Raw genomic sequence first — 19,906 nt, 5'->3', positions numbered from 1 at the left:
TATCTCCATCTCATGATTCTTAATCACATCTGTAAAGTCCCTTTTGCCATATTAGGTAACAAACACATTCATAGTTTCCAGGGATTAGGATGTGGGCATCTTTGGGAGGGTCATTATTCTGTCTACCACAAAGATTAATAAATAACATTCCTTACAACACTGTAAATCAACTATACTTCAATAAAATATTTAAAAAGAATAACAGCCCATTATTCCCCTCCTAGTTTGGTTCCAGTCAAGGAACAGACAAAGGAGTCAGCCAGAAAGAGATCAAAATATCAGCTTTATCATGAGTTTCACTGATTAGGAAAGTTAGCTTGACCTGAAGCCACAGTCAGGAAGGACCTTGAATCCACTCATCCTACACACATACCCCAAACTGAACTCAATCCCAGGCTACAGACTTTCACCTTCTGGGGCAGAGCTTGTCTCAGAAAAAGCTTCCTCAGAAGCTAATGCTTGCATACGGGGACGGGCAGCTCCAGAGAGAATTCCATCTTTTAGTTCTGTCATCAGAAGAGGCCTTCCGCCATTGAGGAAAAATTGAGTAAGGGGAGGCAGGTAGAAACCACTCTCCCCTCCCACAGAAATATGGAGACTGGAATAGTACCCATAATAGCGATTCTTGATTTTTTTTTTTTTTAATATTTATTTTTGCTGTGTTTGGTCTCCGTTTCTGTGCGAGGGCTTTCTCTAGTTGCGGCAAGCGGGGGCCACTGTTCATCGCGGTGCGCGGGCCTCTCACTGTCGCGGCCTCTCGTTGCGGAGCACAGGCTCCAGACGCGCAGGCTCAGTAGTTGTGGCGCACGGGCTTACTTGCTCCGCGGCATGTGGTATCTTCCCGGACCAGGGCTCTAACCCATGTCCCCTACATTAGCAGGCGGACTCTCAACCACTGCGCCACCAGGGAAGCCCACGATTCTTGATTTTTGTCGAGACTTTGTGTATGGCCTAGTCTATAGTCAGTTTTGAAAAAATGCTTTATATGTGCTTGAATACAATGTGCCACCTCTAGTTGTTTGGGGTATAGTTCTTTATGTGCCTTTTGCTGTTTTGATAATCACCACTTTATTTTTTAATTTTCTTTTTAGGTCTGCTTGACCCGTCATTTCCCAAAGGAGAGGGTCTTTTTTACACACCATGGGATTTAGTTTTGTAAATTTGTGTTTAGGATTTGATATGTGAGTTCATCAGTGAGAAGACTCGTAATTTGCCTTTGTAGTACTCAGAACTTCTAAATTGTTCAGTTCCAGGGGCACCTTTCACACTCTGGTCTACAAGTTGTACTGGCTGGCTCTCCTTATCGAGACAGCTGGGAGCAGTCCATCCTTTTCTCTACTGAACTCCAGTTAGATTAGAATTATTCACTTCCTGAACGTTGGCTAGAGCTAACTTGTAAAAGCATTTGGCCTGGTATTTTCTCTGTGGAAAAATATTAAATTATGGCTCAATTATTTATAGGTCTATTCAGATGATTTTTTTGTTGTTTTTTATCATTTTATCCAGTGATTGTGTGTGTGTGTGAGACTGGTTTTAATATTTTGATCAAAAATACCTACTCCAATGCATGAAGTTCTGAGTTTTATTTTTTGAACACGTTAAATTTCACTCATTCAGTGTCATAATTTTTTGTATGTCTCTCTTAATAACATCAAAGAACTGGATTACTTTTTCTCCATTATTCATATTTTTGCGTTTAAATAGGTGTTTAGTGCAAAATGGCAGACTAATAAGAAAAATAAAAAATAAACATAAATAAGTAAATAAATAGGTGTTTAGTGCAAAATGGCTGACTAATAAGAAAAATAAATAAATAAAAAATAAACATAAATAAGTAAATAAATAGGTGTTTAGTGCATTTATAATTATTATAGTTACTAGTATATAGGTATGTGTGTACTTATTTCTCTGTTTTATGCTGTTGTTCCTTTTTAACTTTTTTTTTTACTTGTTTTTGGTTTTGCCTTGCTGGCTTCTGTAATATTGATCAAGTTGTTTTTAAATCTCTTTTAGGAAGTTAAACATCTATTTCTACTTTTTTTTTTTTTTTTTTTTTTTTTTTTTTGCGGTACGTGGGCCTCCCACTGTTGTGGCCTCTCCCGCTGCGGAGCACAGGCTCCGGACGCGCAGGCTCAGCGGCCATGGCTCACGGGCCCAGCCGCTCCGCGGCATGTGGGATCTTCCCGGACCGGGGCACGAACCCGTGTCCCCTGCATCGGCAGGCGGACTCTCAACCACTGCGCCACCAGGGAAGCCCTATTTCTACACTTTTAATGCTCACCCTTGCATTTTTTTAATGCTCACGTTTTTAACATACATCCTTAACACAAAGGCTAAAGATAAGTATCTTTATAGAATAATAATTCTGTCTTCCTCTTCAGTAACACCTGACTCTTAGAATGCTTTAATTCCCATCACTGCCCCATCTTCCACATTATTTTAGTTTTGTGTTCTGGTGTCATCTTGATTTATAGACCCCAAAATATTGTGCTATTTATTTATTCATTTATTTATTATTCATTGAACATTTATTTTTATTGGGTATCATAATGCATTATTTTACCTAATCCTTGTGAAACTTGTGAAAGATGAACAGTATTGCACCCCCCTTTTTTAAAAAAAAAATTTATTTGTTTGTTTGTTTATTTTTGCCTGCATTGGGTCTTTGATGCTGCGTGCCAGCTTTCTCTAGTTGTGGCCAGCAGGGGCTACTCTTCACTGTGGTGCACGGGCTTCAGGCTTCTCATTGCAGTGGCTTCTCTTGTTGTGGAGCACAGGCTCTAGGCGTGCGGGCTTCAATAGTGTGGCTCGCGGGCTCTAGAGCACAAGCTCAGTAGTTACGGTGCACAGGCTTAGCTGCTCCGCGGCATGTGGGATCTTCCCGGACCAGGGATTGAACCCGTGTCCCCTGCACTGGCAGGCGGATTCTTAACCACTGCGCCACCAGGGAAGCCCCGCCACCCCCTTTTTACAGACAGGAAATTGAAGCATAGAGAGCTTAACTAGAAAGCGTAATTAGGAAAAAATACAAGATCCATCAGATCTCAAAATCTAAGTTCTTTCATCGTCCCATATTATATAAACTAGTCTTAGCTCTCAAAGGAAGGTGTTGAAACAAAGACCTTAGGTCTAAGTAGTTGTTAGAGAATGTACAGGACATATGGTCCAATGGTCTCCATTCTGGGTCTTCAGTGGAGGTGTCTGATGGTGCCCAGGACGCTGCAGATCTGTGTCTTGAGGGTGAAGCTGCAGCTCCTCTGGGATTCAAAGGCTCTGCCTGGGTAACAACTTGCTATAAATATTCTTGTCTCATGCATTTTGTCATACTGTGTACCCCTGAAGAGCTTCAAGAAGTAGAAAATAGTCCTGGAGGCCAGAAAGTCTGAGATCAAGGTGCCAACAGGGTTGATTTCTGGTGCGACCTCTCTTCCCAGCTTGTGGGCTATCTTCTTCTCACTGTGTTCTCACATGGCCTTTCTTCTGCTGGTTTTGGAAGAGTCTTGCAGAGAGGCAGGAGGTGGCTGCAGCTGACCCTGGGAAACAGACCCTGGCTGCAGCCACTCTTGGGTGCTCCCCCCGCCCCCCCGGATGTGTTTTTCATCCCACTCCTTTTTGGTTGGTGCAGTTTTTCCTGCTTCATGAAGTAGATCCTTTAAAATCCCTTCAGGAATAGCCTGCCAGTAATAAGTTGCACGAGTCATTATGTGAAAAATGACCTTACTTTAGTCTTAATCTTGAGTGGTAGTTTATCTTGTACAGGTTATAGGTTGGTAGCTACCTGTAGATATTATTTTGTGGTCATCGGGACTTTGCTGATGAGAAGTCTCTTGACAGTCTGTCTTTTATCTCTGGTTGCTTTTAAATTTCCTCTGTCCTTGGTGTTCTTCAGTTTCACTGCGTTGTTTCTAGGATGGGTTTGTTTTGATGTATCGTTTTTGGGACTCAGTGTGTGTCTTTTAAACTGAGAAGACTCCAGATTTTATTTGTGACAAATCCATAGCCATTTTCTCTTTGTTGCTTCTGCTTCACTCTATATACTTCCTTCCACTTTCCATTCCAGTAATTTTCTTATCTGTTATTTAACCTGTGCACTTAATTTCTCACTTGAATAATTGCATTCTTCATTTTGGTTTCCACGTGGTTCTTTTTCAAATTGTTCTGTGCTTTTCTCGCTCCTTATTCTTTCATTAAAGTTTCTATTTCTCTCATTTTTTTCCTTCAATTATGTAAAACATATCATATATGTCCAAATAGATTTCCCAAATAGACAAGTACTCATAATATTAATTTATTGATTAAGTTACTTGTATATTTATAAGCATTATGTAAAATAATTATGGATTTCTTATCTCACTGGCACATTTTTAATAATAATTTTTTCAAGCGTTTTACATTTATCTCCAACATACTGTGTTTATTATTATGAGAGCTGCTTGTTGAATAATTTTAGCATCCCAGAACAGTTGAAGAGCATGTGGGGATGTTGATAAAATGTAGAGGTGGGGTCCGAGAGTCTGCATTTCCACCAAGCTCCCAGGTAGTGCTAGTGCAGCTGACATGCACAGCACTTTTGATGTGCAGAGTTTTAGAGCAGCGGTCCCCAACCTTTTTGGCACCAGGGACCGGTTTCGTGGAAGACAATTTTTCCATGGATGGTGGCAGTGGGGAGGGGTGGGGGGAGGTGTTGGTTCAGGCGGTAATGCGAGCGATGGGGAGTGACGGGGAGCGGCAGAAGAAGCTTCGCTCGCTCGCTCACCCGCCGCTCACCTCCTGCTGTGCAGTCCGGTTCCTAACAGGCCACGGACCAGTACTGGTCTGCGGCCTGGGGGTTCGGGACCCCCATTTTCAGGCCCATCATCTTCACTTTTCAGTTGCTGTAAATACAGCACTTTAAAAATTCACATATGATGCTCTCAATAGATATTTCATCTTATGCCAGAGAACCCCCATCTGCATGATAAAGGATCTTTTTTTTTAACATCCACAAATAAAATATTTTATTTATTTTTCAACAAATGGTGTTGGAACAATTGAATAGCCATAGTTAAAAGAAAAAAGAACCCTGACCTAATCCTCATACTTTGTACAAAATTAAGTCTGGATCAATCATAAATCAAAATGCAAAATACGAAGCTACAGAACATTTAGAATAAAGCATAGGAGAAAGTCTCTGTGACCTTGAGTAATACGAACAAGTGTATATTAGAGGTAAACAATAACGAATTTATTACAGTTTGGATGTGCAGGATAAGGTCATAAAATCCTGTTGTACTTGCCAGGGAAGAAGGGAAAGCTTCACAGTGGGTAGTGGTCAGTGGAGGAGAAGCAAGTGGAGGGTCCCTTTGCAAGGTACATTTTTTTTTTTCTTGTGCCATTTTTCATTAAGTGTTTATTAGCCTTTGGGGGGCTTGTGATAATCTTAATTCAAATTTCATTGCATAATAAAGCTACAGGGACATCCTGCTCTCAGCATGACAGCCAAGGGAGCTCTACAGATCCGCTCAAATGTGAAGCTGGAGAAAATCAGTTTTTACAGAATGCAAAGAGCCTTTCTCTGGAAATGATCCTGAGCCATTTCACTGAAGAAACATTTATTCCATAAAATCTACCAGAACTTGGTAAGAACTATGAGCATCTGTGGTCTTTGAACCAAGGTGTGTGCCCTCCCTCCCTGCTCTGGCTCAGCAGGGCAGAAGCCCACCCCAGGCTGGGGGAGCCACGCACACAGGGACCCCCGCTCCTGGCATCCAGCTGCTGGACTATCTTCCCGGGAGGGCAGCATGTCAGCGTTTCTCATCCTGCCCCCCAGAGATCTGTGTTTGGGGCTAAACACTGAGTGAATGTGGCTGAGAGGTGGGGGGGGGGGGGTCCCTTCTCCGGCTCAGACCCCCTCGTGGGACCAGACTGCACATTGGGCTCAGAGCACTGAGAATGCTGGTTCCCTGTTACCCTTGCTGTGGCTTGTGGCAGGTGGAGTGGGCCGTGCAGTAAAAGATCATTTTTTAGAAGTTTATCTTATATGTATGTATTTCTAAATTGTTCAACATATATACTTTGTGTAAGTGAAGACAGGCTAAGTTATGCTGCAATAACAAACAGTCCCAGAATGTCAGCAGCTTGAAACAGCTCATACAGGTTCCCCCCGGGTCTACTTAGAGCTCTGGTCCACATCATCTTCCCTTTGGAACACAGGCTGATTCAGTCCCCACCGTTGCCAGAGACCAGAGCAAGTGAAAGAGATATGAGGAATTGTGCTCTGGTTCCTGAAGACTTTCTCCCAGAAGTGACACATATCACTTTTCATGTTTATTGCCCAGAGGAAGTCATGTGGCTGTGAGTAACTTCAAGGGGCAGAGTGTTATCCTACTATGAGCTTAAGTAGAGGAGAACCAAAACATTTCTGAATAACCCTAATTACTACTACACACATACTTAGTTGCTTTTGAAAGCGATCATTAAAAGGCCTTCAGTGAAATCCTATATTTGCATTTTATGTTGTCTTCCTTCCCCTAACAATTACTGAATCTGTATTAAATTTTGGTTGTGGGTGCTTAAAATAAAAATTCTCAGGTTGTCCTCTCTAAACATCAAAATTTGACATTGAGCAACGTTGATTTGCTAGTCAATGATTTCCACTTAGGCTGCACATTAGAATCACCTGGAGAGCTTTTTGTTATCCCAGGTCAGCCTCAGACCGATCAAATTAGAACCTCTGGAGGTTGGGACCCTGGCATCTGTAGTTTGTAAAACTCCCCAAGTGATTTCAGTCTGCATGTAAAATTGAAGTCCCCTGTGTTAATCTATCTTCCCTAAAGAGTGCTTTGTTGTTCAAGATAAAGTAATTGAGAGATTGCCCCCAAAGAGAAACTTTATTTGGGCTTGAACGTGAGGTGAGCTGCTGTTTTCTGAGATGTAATTTAGGGGTCAACACCTTGCCTTATGTTATTGTCTCTTTTGTATTGTTTTGTTAAACCCAGGTATGAAGGCATGCATTTTCTTATTTGTTGCATCTGATAGTCCGATTTTGATGTATTTTCCTCTGTGATTGTAGTTTTTCCATAGGAACTGATCATCTGTAGGGAATGTGTGTGGAGTATGGAACTGAGTCTTCTGGGTGACTGGTTTTTTGTTGTTGTTATTTCGGTCGCGCCACGAGGCTTGTGGAATCTTAGTTCCCCGAACCCAGATCACAGCAGTGAAAGCTCTGAGTCCTAACCACTGGACCACCAGGGAATTCCCTGGGTGATTGTTGCCTTTGCTAATGCTGGGCCTTAGGAGTTTCACCATTCTGGACCATTTTCTGAGCCTGTGTGTTGATGAAATTGCAAAGAAATAGAAATTACAGTCTTTTACGTGTGTATACATGTGGAAAAATAGACACAGATACACATGTACTCATACACGTTTACACACATACGCAATATTTGAATAGTAAGGAAGAATCCCGAGGATTTAGGGCAGGGAGGGGCCCAGAGAATGGAAGGAACTTGTCCAAGGCCAAGGAGTGATATAAAGCGAATGAAAATCTCAGTCTTCCCACCTACTCCTGGCCTGACTTATCCTCCATTTATAAGTGTGTGTGTGTGTGTGTGTGTGTGTGTGTGTTGAAGTGTGTCTGGGATGCAGAGGGATTACTTAGCATTTGTTTGGAGATTGGGGGGTCTTGCCCTGCTTCTGTTCATTTTCTTTCCTGACATTGTTGGCTGTGGCCTCTCCTAGTCAACTCTAAATTGTATTTGCAGGAGCCAGAAAGCGCTGAGCACACATCAGAGTGTGGGTAGTAGGGCCGTTTCCTAGTTCCCCGGAGCCGTGGACTTGTTTGTGGATCGTAAGCCGCGACTCCCTCTATCCTGCCCTTTCAGAAAGCAAACCGGTAATCAAACAGTAATTGTTTCCTTCTGTGTGGATTTCTCATTCCAAAGACTGCCATGGCAAGTAGGAAGTCGGCTTTTAAAAGAGCAGAGGAACCTGGAATTAGACGTCAGGCCTGCAGTGCAACCGTGGATGTGGTAGCCCTACAGCCCGCATTTTCCAGCAAGAGTCCTGACTTCAAATATTTTATTCTGTTGGTTTTATAAACAATCCAAATGCCCTAGAACTTCCACTACGAACCATATTTTCTGAAGTGTTTCTTACTGATGAAAGAAGCACAGCAATCCTTTGTTAGACTCTGTTGCCCCAGTTCTGGTTTGAAAAATATATCACTGTACATGTTATGCAAAGAAGACTTTTTTTTTTTTTAATGGTGGGGTTTAGAAAGGCAAAAACAGTCCTATTTGGGACATACCAGTTTAGAAAAAGACCCAGTATCCCAGATCTCTGGGGAAATCCAGGTACTCTTCCTCTTAGCTATTCATCCAAGCATACGTACAGACATTCAGTCCAGTTCCCCCTCACCATCTACTGGTCAGGGGGCATGATAACTATGTTAGCTAACTGTGACAGGGGCTCTGCCCTCAGAGACTTCACAGCCCATAAAGGGAGATGAGATACACACAGTAATAGATACAAGTCAAAAGTATACCCTCTATATTCTATACCCTCTGAGTATGTCAGAGGGTATAGAGTCTCCCAACTGGGAAGGTCTAGAAAGATCTCGATTCACTCAGCCTCACCAGACCCCACACAGCACCCCTTCCTCTGCACCCTGTTGAGCAGAGCGAGTCACTAGACCAGCCCGGAGTCAGCATCCCCCTCAGGAGGAGGGGAGTAGGATGCCCGCACGAGGATGGGATGGACTTTTGGTGGCCATCTGTGCAGTCTACCACATGAATGTAGAAGAGGACAAATTTATTAGTATCAGAGCTGAAGACTGGCATCTCACCATTTTAGCGCACATGTCCTTGGTCGTGGGTGAGGTCTAGCTGTGCTTCCCCAGTTGTCTGAAGTTGCGAGCTTCCCTAAGCCAGTCCCAATGGGCACAGTCATGTGCCTCTCTCATGCCCAAGCCAGGATGAAAGGTGATTTCTGCAAAGTTCATGTTGTGAGTGATTCTGCTGAGGCAGAAGTGGTTCCTCTAGGCTTCTTATCCATCCCTTTCCTCTCCCCTTTCACTAACTTTGCTGTTTATCAGTTCCTTGCCCGTGGCGTCCACCCTTCTTACCAAGGTTCCCGCCTCTCTCTTGTTCCAGGCACTAACACGGGGGGAGATATTAGCGATGGTGCCTGTGAGCCTGGACTGGCCTCCGCGGCTTCCTACATGAACCCCTTCCCGTTGCTCCATCTCGTCGAGGACTTGAGGCTGGCCCTGGAGACGCTGGAGCATTCTCAGGAGAGAGCAGCCCTCCTGAGCCAGATCCCCGGCCCCACAGCTGCCTACCTAAAGGAGTGGTTCGAGGAGAGCTTGGTGAGTAGGCCCATGGCCTGGGTGGGGGACACGGTCACGGAGCCCCTGGCATGCCACCACCACCTGGGGCTGTTACTTCATCTGTGCACTGTCCAGTCTTTTCTTGCTTCCTGTCCAGATTTGGCCAACCCGCAGTGGGTGGTGGTCCTTCCCAGCAGAAGGGTAGGGCCTGGTCAAGCAGCTTAAGCTCCACAGTCAGCCTGCCTGGGCCCCTCCCGTTGTTCTCCTGAGAAGGGGAAATCCAGGGCCAGAGAAGAGCGAACATGGAAGGTGTTTCTCCCCAGATAGTACATGCACAATTTGCTGTGTTATAATCCCTAGCTGGGGTCTCTATTTTCAGCTGAACCCACCATGCCCCTCATTTCTTACAACAAACTAGAACCTTGTTGCCTCATGCATCCCGTTATTGCTGCCCCTACTCTTCAGACCACCCTGCCCTAGAAGTCCTTCCTGCCCCTAGAGTGGAACGCAGGTTTCCTGACTCTCCTCCTGCCCTCTCTAGATCAATCCTGCACACCTGCTGGTCTCTAAGGGAAGCAGATGAGTAACCAAAGCTGTAAATTTTTGGCTTTTGTTACCCATCTCCTTCCCTGTGGAGACCAGCCAGTCAGCTTTAAAAGACGAGTAATATCTGGGAATGGGTAAGGCAAGGAACCAGTCCATTCTGGAAATGAGCTGGATTGGCACCCAGTCCAGGGCTGGGAAGCCAGAGGGAGCGTGTGATCATTACCTAAGCTGAGTCTGAGGATGAAAGCTGGGGTGCAGTCTTCTAAAGCTAGAATCCAGTGGCTCTGATTCAAAATTGGGAAGTATGCACAGAGATAGGATGACAGGAACAGGACCACTAAATTGGGAGGGGCAGGTTGACGTTGAAAACCACAGACGAAGGAGGTTGAGATCCTCTTTTCTGGAGGCCAAGTCATTTGTGATTAGACGGGTTATATCCCAGATGTCCTAGCTACTCCTGTTCAGGAGTCTGTCAATACAGTCTTATCCCCATGCCTTCCTCTGAGCACTGAAGAATTCTTTATTATATTCATTATATGTGTTGTTCAACATTTTCATTACATAGGTTGTCTGCCTGGAGTTCTGTAGCATACCCATAGGTAGGGAGAATAACAGCCTTTCAAAGATGTCTACATCCTAATGGCCAGAACCTGTGAATAAGTTACTGTATGTGGCAAAGGGGAAGGAAGCAGGTGGAATTAAGGTTGCTAATCAGTTGAGTTTAAAATAGGGAGAGCAGCCTGGATTCTCCAGGTGAGCCCAGTGTAATCACTGGCGTCCTTATAAGTGGAAGGGGCGGCGGAAGACTCAGTGTCTGATGGATGTGGTCGGGGAAGGAGTCGTCCGCCGCTGCTGCTGGCTTTGAAGGCGGAAGGGCCGAGAACCGAAGTATGCAGGCAGCCGCCAGGAGCTGGAAAACTGGGCTCTCCCCTGGAGCCTCCAGAAGGGAGAGCAGCCCTGCCAGCAGCTTGGTTTTAGCCCAGTGAGATTCATTTCAGACTTCTGACCTCCAGAACTATAAGGTAATGACTTTGTGCTTTTGCAAGTCACTAAGTTTGTGGTAATTCGTTACAGTAGCAACCGATAATGCCCAGAGAGGAAGGTGAAGGTTGCTGGATGGGTCTCGGGTGGGCCTGTTACAGGTCAGGTTTGCAAGCTGGCTCCTCATTCCTCCCCCACATGAAGGCGGTTCTTGGGGGTCCTCTCAGACTTGTGCCGATAATGGGACAGAAGTCCCCACCTGCTCCTCCGCTCGTGCTTTTAACCAGATTGGGAGTTGCTGGGGGATGGCTTCGGTAGTTTAGTTCTCCTTCCCACAGCAGAAGGATCCCCCTTTGCTTCGCTAGAGAGGAACTCTCTGGCTGTTACTGTACTTGTAGCTTCATGATGTTGATCCCGGCTTCTCCCCTGTCATGTCTCAGCATCTTCTGCCCACCTCTCTTTGCAGCTGCGGCTTTCCAGCTCACTTTACACCTGGCATGGGCGCCCATCCCTCCCTGCAGTCCTGCTAAGTACTACTGACTCAGGCTGTAGTGTTTACAGAAAATTTTATGAAGCTTCAAGAAAATGATAGGTCCATAATTCCTCAGTCTGAAACCCTTGGGTCCACATGCATTTTAGAACTCAGAGCTTATTAAACTTTAGAAAGGTGAGACAGTGCATGTGTACTGTACAGTATGTACCATCCCTAGCAGATACAGGGCAGGAAACACATGAACATTTCTTCAGCAAAACTTGTGAATATCTGCATGAAGTGGGATAAAGAAAGACTACAAATACATAATTTACAGTGACTGTATTTTTACCTTGTATAGATGTGCTTGAATTTATGGAACCATTTCTCTAATGTTGAATTGAAATTATTTTTAATCTTTCACTAATGATACGGCATTGCTGCACAGACTGTCTAGAAATATTTGTTGTTATAGCGAAATATTTTCGGATAGAATCATGAAAGTAGAATAATAGTTAAAGCAGGGTTAACAGACAAAATACAGCATGCTCAGTTAAGTTGGAATTTTAGATAAACAATGAATTTTTAATAAGTATGTTTCATACAGTTTGCTAAGTCTGGCAACTCTGATCAAAGATATTAATCTTTAAGCCTTGTGACACATTTTTCCAAACCACTTTTCAAAAAGATTTTACTCATTTATATTTTCATTGGCAGGGTTTGAGGTATATCCTGATCAACAAGCACTAAGATTGAAAAAATAGCTTTACTAATTTCATAGGAAAAACGGCTTCATTTTATCTTTGCATTTCTTTGTTTAGTAGGAAGGCTAAATTTTTTTATTAGCTAATTAGTATTCCGTATTGTCTCCAAACTTTTGGTCTCTTACCCCAATATGAAAAAAATTCCTTCTCCAAATACACATATTCGTATATGGAGAATTGTCCTAATATATGTAAATTATAAAACATAGTCCCAGATAGAAAATCCTTTTTAAAGAACAGGTTAAGGAAATAGCTCTAGAGACTTCCCTGGCAGTCCAGTGGTTAAGACTTCACCTTCCAGTGCATGGGGTACAGGTTCGATCCCTGGTCTGGAAGCTAAGATCCCACATGCTTGGCAGCCAAAAAACAAAACATAAAAACAGAAGCAATATTGTAACGAATTCAATGAAGACTTTAAAAATGGTCCACATCAAAAAAACTTTACAAAAGAAAATAGCTCGAATATTTTCTTCACACACCTCCCCACCCCCACCCCTCCAGAGATCACCTTGAGTCCCTTGGGTGTGCCTGCCCTAGTCTGGTCTGTTAATATTTTGTGTTCTCTCACCCCCACCCCTATTAGGATTTTAGTGTTTTTCTTATGTTTAAATGACTTTTTACTAGCCCTTTGCTTTGTGGCATTTCTTTTCCTCACTTTATTTTAAAACGTTGTTTATTTATGGTGGTTTTTTGAGGCAAAGACTTTAAAAGGATTGTAACTAATTTTATCAGTCTTTCCTGTTTGAATTTCTTCTTTTCTTTCTAGAAAGGCCCTGCCTGACCTCAGATCGAATAATATTCACCTGTATTCTCTCTCAGTAGGTTTAGTTTGATTTGTATCACATGGTTTACTCGAATTCATCTATCTTTTTAGTGTGTGGCATGAAGTATGGATCTAACTTCTATAATTTACCAAAAGAGATTCTTAAAAAAATATTTTTGATCCCAAAGTAGTCGATGTGGTGTTTGGTTTTTGCAAGATGCATGGCAGGAAACAGCTTGCATTCAGACTTGCAGATCTGTGTTGGGGGCTATTTACAGTGGTTGGGGGAATGCTTGCCTTGGAGAGATTTTTCTAAAAGTTGTTGCATTCATTAAAACTTTTGGAGTAGTTATGGCTATCGGCAACCTATGAATGGTGTACTTTTAGGGAGGTCAGAAGTTCATATAAACATTCCAAGAAACCAGGGCTGGATGTTTAAGGTTTTGATTCTAGACAGAGACCACCTGTGTGTATTTTAGGTCTCAGAGACCTAAAGTCATTTTACAAGGCACACACATTCCATAGCAGGTCTTATCTGTGTGGAGATAGAAGCCAAGGCCGTGAAGAAACCCACTGCTCCTTTAGATTGGTTTTAGATTGCCTTAGATTGGTACTTTGAGTTAGAAGATGTTGCTGTACCAGTTGTGGTCTATGGACCAGCAGTTCTGGTATCACTAGATAGCTTGTCTTCAAGAAAAAAAAAAGTTAGAATTTGCCCCATCCACTGAACCATTTCCAGGTGATTCGTATTCACATTAAAGTTTGAAGCACTGCTTTAAACCAGAGACTCGCTTGAATTAGTACCAAAAAAAAAAAAAATCCCATGTGACTTAAAATTGGAGCTAACGAGGTAGCTCGAGGGCTCAGGCAGGTAGTCCTAATTCATGGTATCTGTAGGTCCCTTGGGTGTTTGTGCTGTTCTCTTTTGTGGTAAACCTCAGTTACTGCTTTGTCATATGCTGGCCTGGCGTGATCCAACCCTGCCTTATGACACCTGTCAGTTGGGATTCTTTCTCAGAAAGTGGCATAAACAGTAAGGAGTTTTAAATGTCACTAACGAGATGTCCAGAGGATGGGCGGTCCCAGGGTTAAATCAGTGACTCTGGGATGACCTCAAGGGCTCCAGCTTTTCTTATCTTTCTCCCCACCATCCTCAGGGTGTTGGTTCTTTCTCAGGTGTGTCCCCTAACAGTTGCAAGAAGGCTACTGCAGCTCCGGGCAGCCTGTCCTCACACACACACACAGCTGTGTCCAGAGGTAGAATATGCCCTCTTTTTATAAAACTGGGAAAGATTTCTCTGAACCCCCCCCAGCTTCTCATATGGTCCCAATGGTCAGGATTTGTTCGCATGCGCATACCCTAGCTGCCAGGGAGGCTGGGGAACCAGTGTTGGTGCTTTCACTGATCATAGTGGAAGGGGGGGCGTCTGTCGGGAAGGAACCATGATGGAGGGGGGGAAATAAATGTCCCTTAGGAAGACAGCTCAGGGCGACTGTCACATGTCCTTTAGGTGTGATTTTATTCTTGTTGACTGACAAGTTCTTATTTGCTGTGTGTGTGTGTGTGTGTGTGTGTGAACCCCTGAAGGAAAGAATCTCATTGGCTTAATTCATAATTTTTGAGCCAAGCCCTCCAGGTCTATGAAGAAATGTTAATTGCAAAAGAAATAGAAATTCAAGATTTTCATTTATGCTCAGCTGTGGTTGGTTTTGGAAGATGCATTGCAGAAAACAGCTTGCATTTAGATTTGCAGATCTGTTTCGGGGTCTGTTTACAATGGTTGGGGGAATGCTTGCCTTGGAGAGATTTTTCTAAAGGTTGTTGCATTGGATTAGCTGCCCTTGGGTCAGGTCTCCACCCAAGGGCCAATAATTAGCTGGGGTGAGAGGGCAGGAATCGTGGTCTCCTGTTATTGTTCAACAGTAACTGTAACTGGGATATTCAGTCACAGATACTGGCAGCTGTAGCACACAGAAATAGGGGCTGCTGAAGAGGCCGCAGTGGATGTGGGGAAGCGGTTGGCGGTTCGAGCACATAGCGGACTAGTCCTGGGCCCCCGCCCTTATGTCTTGAACGGTGAGGGAGCTGTGGTCCTAGTGCACCGTGGTCAGAAAGCCCGTGTGTGGGCAGCTGTTTCTTTACAGTGGGGCTGGTTCCTCCTTGCTGGGTGCTGGCCGGGCTGGACACAGATTGGCTGGCAGCAGCAGGGATGCTCGGCCTGGGAATAGTTACAAACAAGCCAGGCTCATCCTAAAGACAAGTATCCGTGGAACAGAACTGCCCAGGATTCAGTGGTGCTAGGTGGTGGGCAAGTTTCCAGGGCTTCGGGGCCTAAAACACGGTCCTCCCTTCCTTGGCCCCTAATAGAATGAGGAAAGGTGGGCTTCAGGCCTGGAAGGGTATGTGCGGGGCTCTCTAAGCTGGGGTCCCTCTGGGACTTCAATGAAGAAAGGAACAAAGGGCCTGGATTCCCCTGTTCTAGGAGGAGAACTGTTACCCAAGCAGGTCTGTTTGCCTGATGCACAAGCAGGCCAAATGCTGCGATGCTGTGGTTTACAGCCAAGAGTTTATTCACAAGGCAGCCAAGGGAGAAGACAGGAGAATGTCTCAGATCTGCCTCGCTGAAGGCGAGGGGGTTGGAGTGTTTATGGGATAAGAGGGTGGTCTTAGGGGAGAGGTGATTGGAAGTAGGGAAAAAGTGAGGAAATCGGTGTTCTGCGCAGGTTCATCTGGGTTAATGCTTCTGCATATTCCAGATGGAGGCCCGTAGCATCATCTGAGGGTGGAGTTTTCCAGTCCTTTGATGTCAAAAGGCCATTCATTAGACATCTGCGCAGGCCCAGTTTTAGGGGGATGCCATCCAGTCCCTGGCCGGCTCACACTGGGCAGGAGCTGACTCCAAGTTCCTATAAAACAGCTGGGCTGCATGAAGCTGGGCTGGTATGCAATTAAAGGGAGGAAAACAAAGAAAAAACAAGTGAACTTAATGAAGGCAATTTACAAGCAAAGGGGTTTTAGCAAGCTGTTCCCTTATCTGTTGTTCTATAAGACAAGTTCAATCATTTCTATTATCAGCTTCTGTTAACTCTACGGGGCACAGTTTCAGTATCTGAACTCTGGGCTTAGCCTCAGAAAGTTGGTGGAGTGCCAAGGCACTTCGGATGGGGCTCTTGTATAGGAAAGGTTCCTGGAGACCAAGGCGAGCAGGGATCACGGAGCCTGGCCTGCAGAGAAGCATCAGTGAGGCTGTCCTGTGATAGCAGTAGAGTGTGAGCCTCTTTCATGGTTGGCAGACGGGGCCGAGCTCAGGGTCAGGACTCGTAGAGGGTGAAGCTGAGGTCCAGGCTGGAAGGCTGCAGCATCTCTGCTGTGATGGGAATGGAGCTGAGTTCCAGAAAGGGGCCACCTTGTTCCTCTCCCTGCAGCTGCCCCCTAGGCCTGTGGTGACCTGGGGGATGAAGCCCTCAGGGAGAGTGGAGTCCGTAAAGGGCTGGTCAGCCAGCTTCCAATGGGCCCTGCAGGGCTGGGGAAACAGCCAGCTAGTGGGGGAAGCGGGCGGGTGACCCAGGTTCCTGGGAGATGCCCAAGCGATACCAGAGCCGGCAGGGTCTGCAGATGGAGCAGCTCCGGGGCCTTCTCTAATAGTCGGGCACAAACACTCGTCATCTGCAAGGCATCAGTCTGTTCCACTGTTTCATTACTTCGGATGTGGGTCAGGGAGATTTTTGGTGAAGACCTGAGGCTTCGGGGGCTGAAGGTGAAGTCTGAAGAAAGGCAGGTAAACCCAGCAGCCGTGGAGTGTGGGCACGTCAGGGCAGAGCCCGGGCTCCAGGGTGGGGGGGCTTGGCAGAGACGCTCCAGAGGGGCTGTTCTCTCTGCCGCCCTCTGGAAGCAGCGTTCGTGGAGTCGGTGTGGCCTCCCAGAGGGCCCATGCTCTCCTCAGCCAGGGTGCAGGTGTCCTGGTCAGCGTGCTTGGGCAGGTGGAGGGGAGCAAACCAGGGTGAGGCGGTGTGGAATGAGGCAAAAGGCCGGCTGTCTGCCACTCGCATGTGGCCACGGGTGAACCTCTCTTCCCTCCTCTGGGACTCAGTTTCCCTACTGGAAATGAGAGCTGGTCTGACAGTCCGTCTGCAGGATCCGGCCACGCGTTCCAGTCCTGCAGTTTAAAGGCTATAGAGTGGCCCCCTGGTAGCCACCAGCCCCTGCCTTCCTCAGTCTAGACATTTAGGTTTGCAAAGGGGAGACAGGTTAGGGAGCCCCTCTAGGCACAGCTGCCCCATGTCGGGGCTCGGCCGAGGCCGCCATCTCTGGTCACCTCCGGAGCCGTGAAATGGGAGGCCCTGAATCGGCAGCTTCCTCTGGAAGTAAGTCCCCTCTGGGGTGTGTGCTGACCTGTGTCAGTCTGTCCGTCCGATGTTCGCGTGCTCTCAGCTACCTTCTTAACCAGTCTCTCCAGAAACAAAAAGACCAGCCCAGGAGGGTGCACGGCTACTCCCGTTGTCAGCGCAGCCGCCGTGTCACAGATGGCGGCTCTTTCAGCTCCCGGCACTCCGACGTTCCCGCTAGGTTCAGCCTGCAGTCTTTCATTCCGGCCAGAGAAGCAAATCTGCTCACCGTATTAAAAAGCCAGAGGAGTTACAAAAAAAAAAAAAAAAAAAAGCGGGGTGGAGAAGCTGTTTTACGAATTATAAACCATGAGCTTGAGTTTCTTGTGCCCTGCGATTCGTCTCTGTTCTCCGCTCAGGGCCAGGAGCAAGAGATGGGTGGGGTATTTATGTGGCAAACATGTTCATTTTGAAAAGTCACAGACGGGAGTTTTATAGGAAAATCTTGGCTTTCTGGATGTTAGAAAAGGGGAAATTTGGTGATTGTTTTTCAAAAAAAGAAATAAGTGAAGCCTACGTGAGCCCATTTCCAGTGCGTGTTTCTTGCCCTCCCCACTATAGGTGTGAACTTGAGAGCTCGAGAGTTGTAGGTGTCAGCGCGCTCTTTCCTGTGCTTCTCTCCCAAGGGACTCCTGCTAGGCTGGTGTGCTGGTTGTGGGGAGGCTCTTTGTCCCTGTGCAATACTGGAAGAAGCCACTAGGTGGGAGTCAGGGACAAATGCTGGAAAGTCTAAAAGCCCAAGGAAGAAGGTATGGGCTTTATGTGAGAAAATAGCTGCCTCCCCCGACTCCCGCCCAACGCTTAGAGGATATAAGTTCCTCTCATTAATGAAGCCGCTGGACAGTGTACCTGAGTCAGCTGGCAAAAAGAATTATTTTCCTTGGAACCCAGTGGATAAAGGGTAGGCCCGGGAGGCCTCCACTGTTTGTGGCGGGGGAAGGAGACCAGAGGGATGAGGGCCCGTCCTGGGAGCGTAGACTTGACCTTCCATTGTCAAAGGCGAGAAGATCTCTCCAAACACTTTTTTTTTTTTTTTTTTTTTTTTTTTTTTGCGGTACGCAGGCCTCTCACCGTTGTGGCCTCTCCCATTGTGGAGCACAGGCTCCGGACGCGCAGGCTCAGTGGCCATGGCTCACGGGCCCAGCCGCTCCGCGGCATGTGGGATCTTCCCGGACCGGGGCACGAACCCGTGTGCCCTGCATCGGCAGGAGGACTCTCAACCACTGCGCCACCAGGGAAGCCCTCCAAACACCTTTTAATTCCAGTGCCTTTTGCTGGTGCGCTATTAATTAGGGTGGCCTCCATTTCCTGACCCTGCGTCTGTCAGGCCCTGCCCTAGAGAAGTCTCCTGTACCTTGGGGGATTTTGAATACGTTTTTTTCCTGTCACAGCACCGCAGATTGGGGGCTTTCAGCCACTGCAAACTTAGCAGTTTTAATTTTCCTGGATTTGGGGTTTCTCTCCCTGCCGTCCAAGTAAATTGTACCTTACTAAATTCCAGAGATCTGGCTTCTTTCAGACTTGACTTGAGACTGTTTCAGTCCCTCAGAACCAATGTTTATAAATGATCAAGAATGTGCAAACACTGGTGAAAGAGCAGATAAATCCTTCCCCACTAAATCCCCTGCTTCAGGCTCAGGGGACGTGGTGGGCAATGTTGCCTGGTTAGCATGACCTGAGGTCTGAGCATGTGGACACCCCCCAGCCCTCTGCCCACAAAGAGGGCTTGCCCGCACACCACCGGGCCTCCTTCCCTTTCAGGCACCCGCTAGCAGGTAGGGAGGCTCCAGAGGAGTCCCACCTCCAGGCAGGACTGCTCAGTACACTGGGCTGCAAGACCTTCCGAAAGTAGTCTCCTAACCTCTTACTCCTCAGATGTGGTCCTGAGACCAGCAAGATGAGCATCACTTGGAAGCCTGTTCGCGATGCACAGTCTCGGGCCCCATTCCCAACCTGCTGGGTCCGAATCTGCATTTTCACAAGAAAGCCCTCTAGCCCTGGCGATTCACTAAAGAGAGAGAAGCAGCATCCTCCCCCCGGGGTCAGCAGTCTATGGCCTATACCTGGCCTGCTGCCTATTTCTTATTCCTTGTGAGCTAAGCATAATTTTTCTGTGTTTCAGTGATTGAGAAATCCCAAGAAGACAATTTTTTGATGTGAACATGATATAAAACTTGAATCTTAGCGTTCACCAAAAAAAGTGGAGCTGGAACACAGCTACCCTCACTGCTTTCCACATTGGCCGTGGCCGCTTTTGTGCTACGAATGGGAGTCGACTGTCACAAACCATATGGCCCACAAAGCCTAAATCATTTGCCATCTGGCCCTTTACGGACAGTATGCCGCCCCTTCTGCTAACTCGTTTTGGAGGTGGGTCTTCGTGCTTGGACACCCTGGGGACCTGGGCTGCGGTGGCCAGGATGCCTGTTTCACAAGCAGGACTTACTTGCCAGCCCCGAGGAGCAGTGACCTCAGGCTAGCTCTTCCCTCTCCTCCCCTTCCTCTTCCAAGAGGCAGGCCCACAGTGCAGCGCACCTGTTGAAGAGCACAAGCCCGTCTGACTTACTAGGTCCGTCCTGACACCTGTCACCGTGGCCCAGAGGCCAAGGCTCAGTGCTGCACTGGAGCTCAGGATGCCAGTGAGAGGTCAGCGGAATAGCACGTGACCCCTTCTCGGTCCACAGTTG

The 19,906-nt window shown here is 46.4% G+C and overlaps 1 protein-coding gene across 4 annotated transcripts in view; it reads left to right on the top strand.

The window, feature by feature from the left end:
* Positions 1–19,906, top strand: part of PPFIBP2 (PPFIA binding protein 2) — a 385,547-nt gene that overhangs the window by 277,136 nt on the left and 88,505 nt on the right. For 3 of the 4 annotated variants that reach the window (XM_049713954.1, XM_049713953.1, XM_049713955.1), the window contains exon 3: positions 9,132–9,346. The exons of the other annotated variant lie outside the window; for it this stretch is intronic. In XM_049713954.1, the coding sequence (XP_049569911.1) occupies positions 9,132–9,346 (215 nt within the window). The remainder of the gene's footprint in view (positions 1–9,131; positions 9,347–19,906) is intronic. 4 annotated transcript variants of the gene reach the window in all.

Source organism: Orcinus orca, chromosome 8, assembly GCF_937001465.1.
Source record: "Orcinus orca chromosome 8, mOrcOrc1.1, whole genome shotgun sequence".
Taxonomy (NCBI): Eukaryota; Metazoa; Chordata; class Mammalia; order Artiodactyla; family Delphinidae; genus Orcinus; species Orcinus orca.
This window is presented reverse-complemented; position numbering and strand designations above follow the sequence as displayed.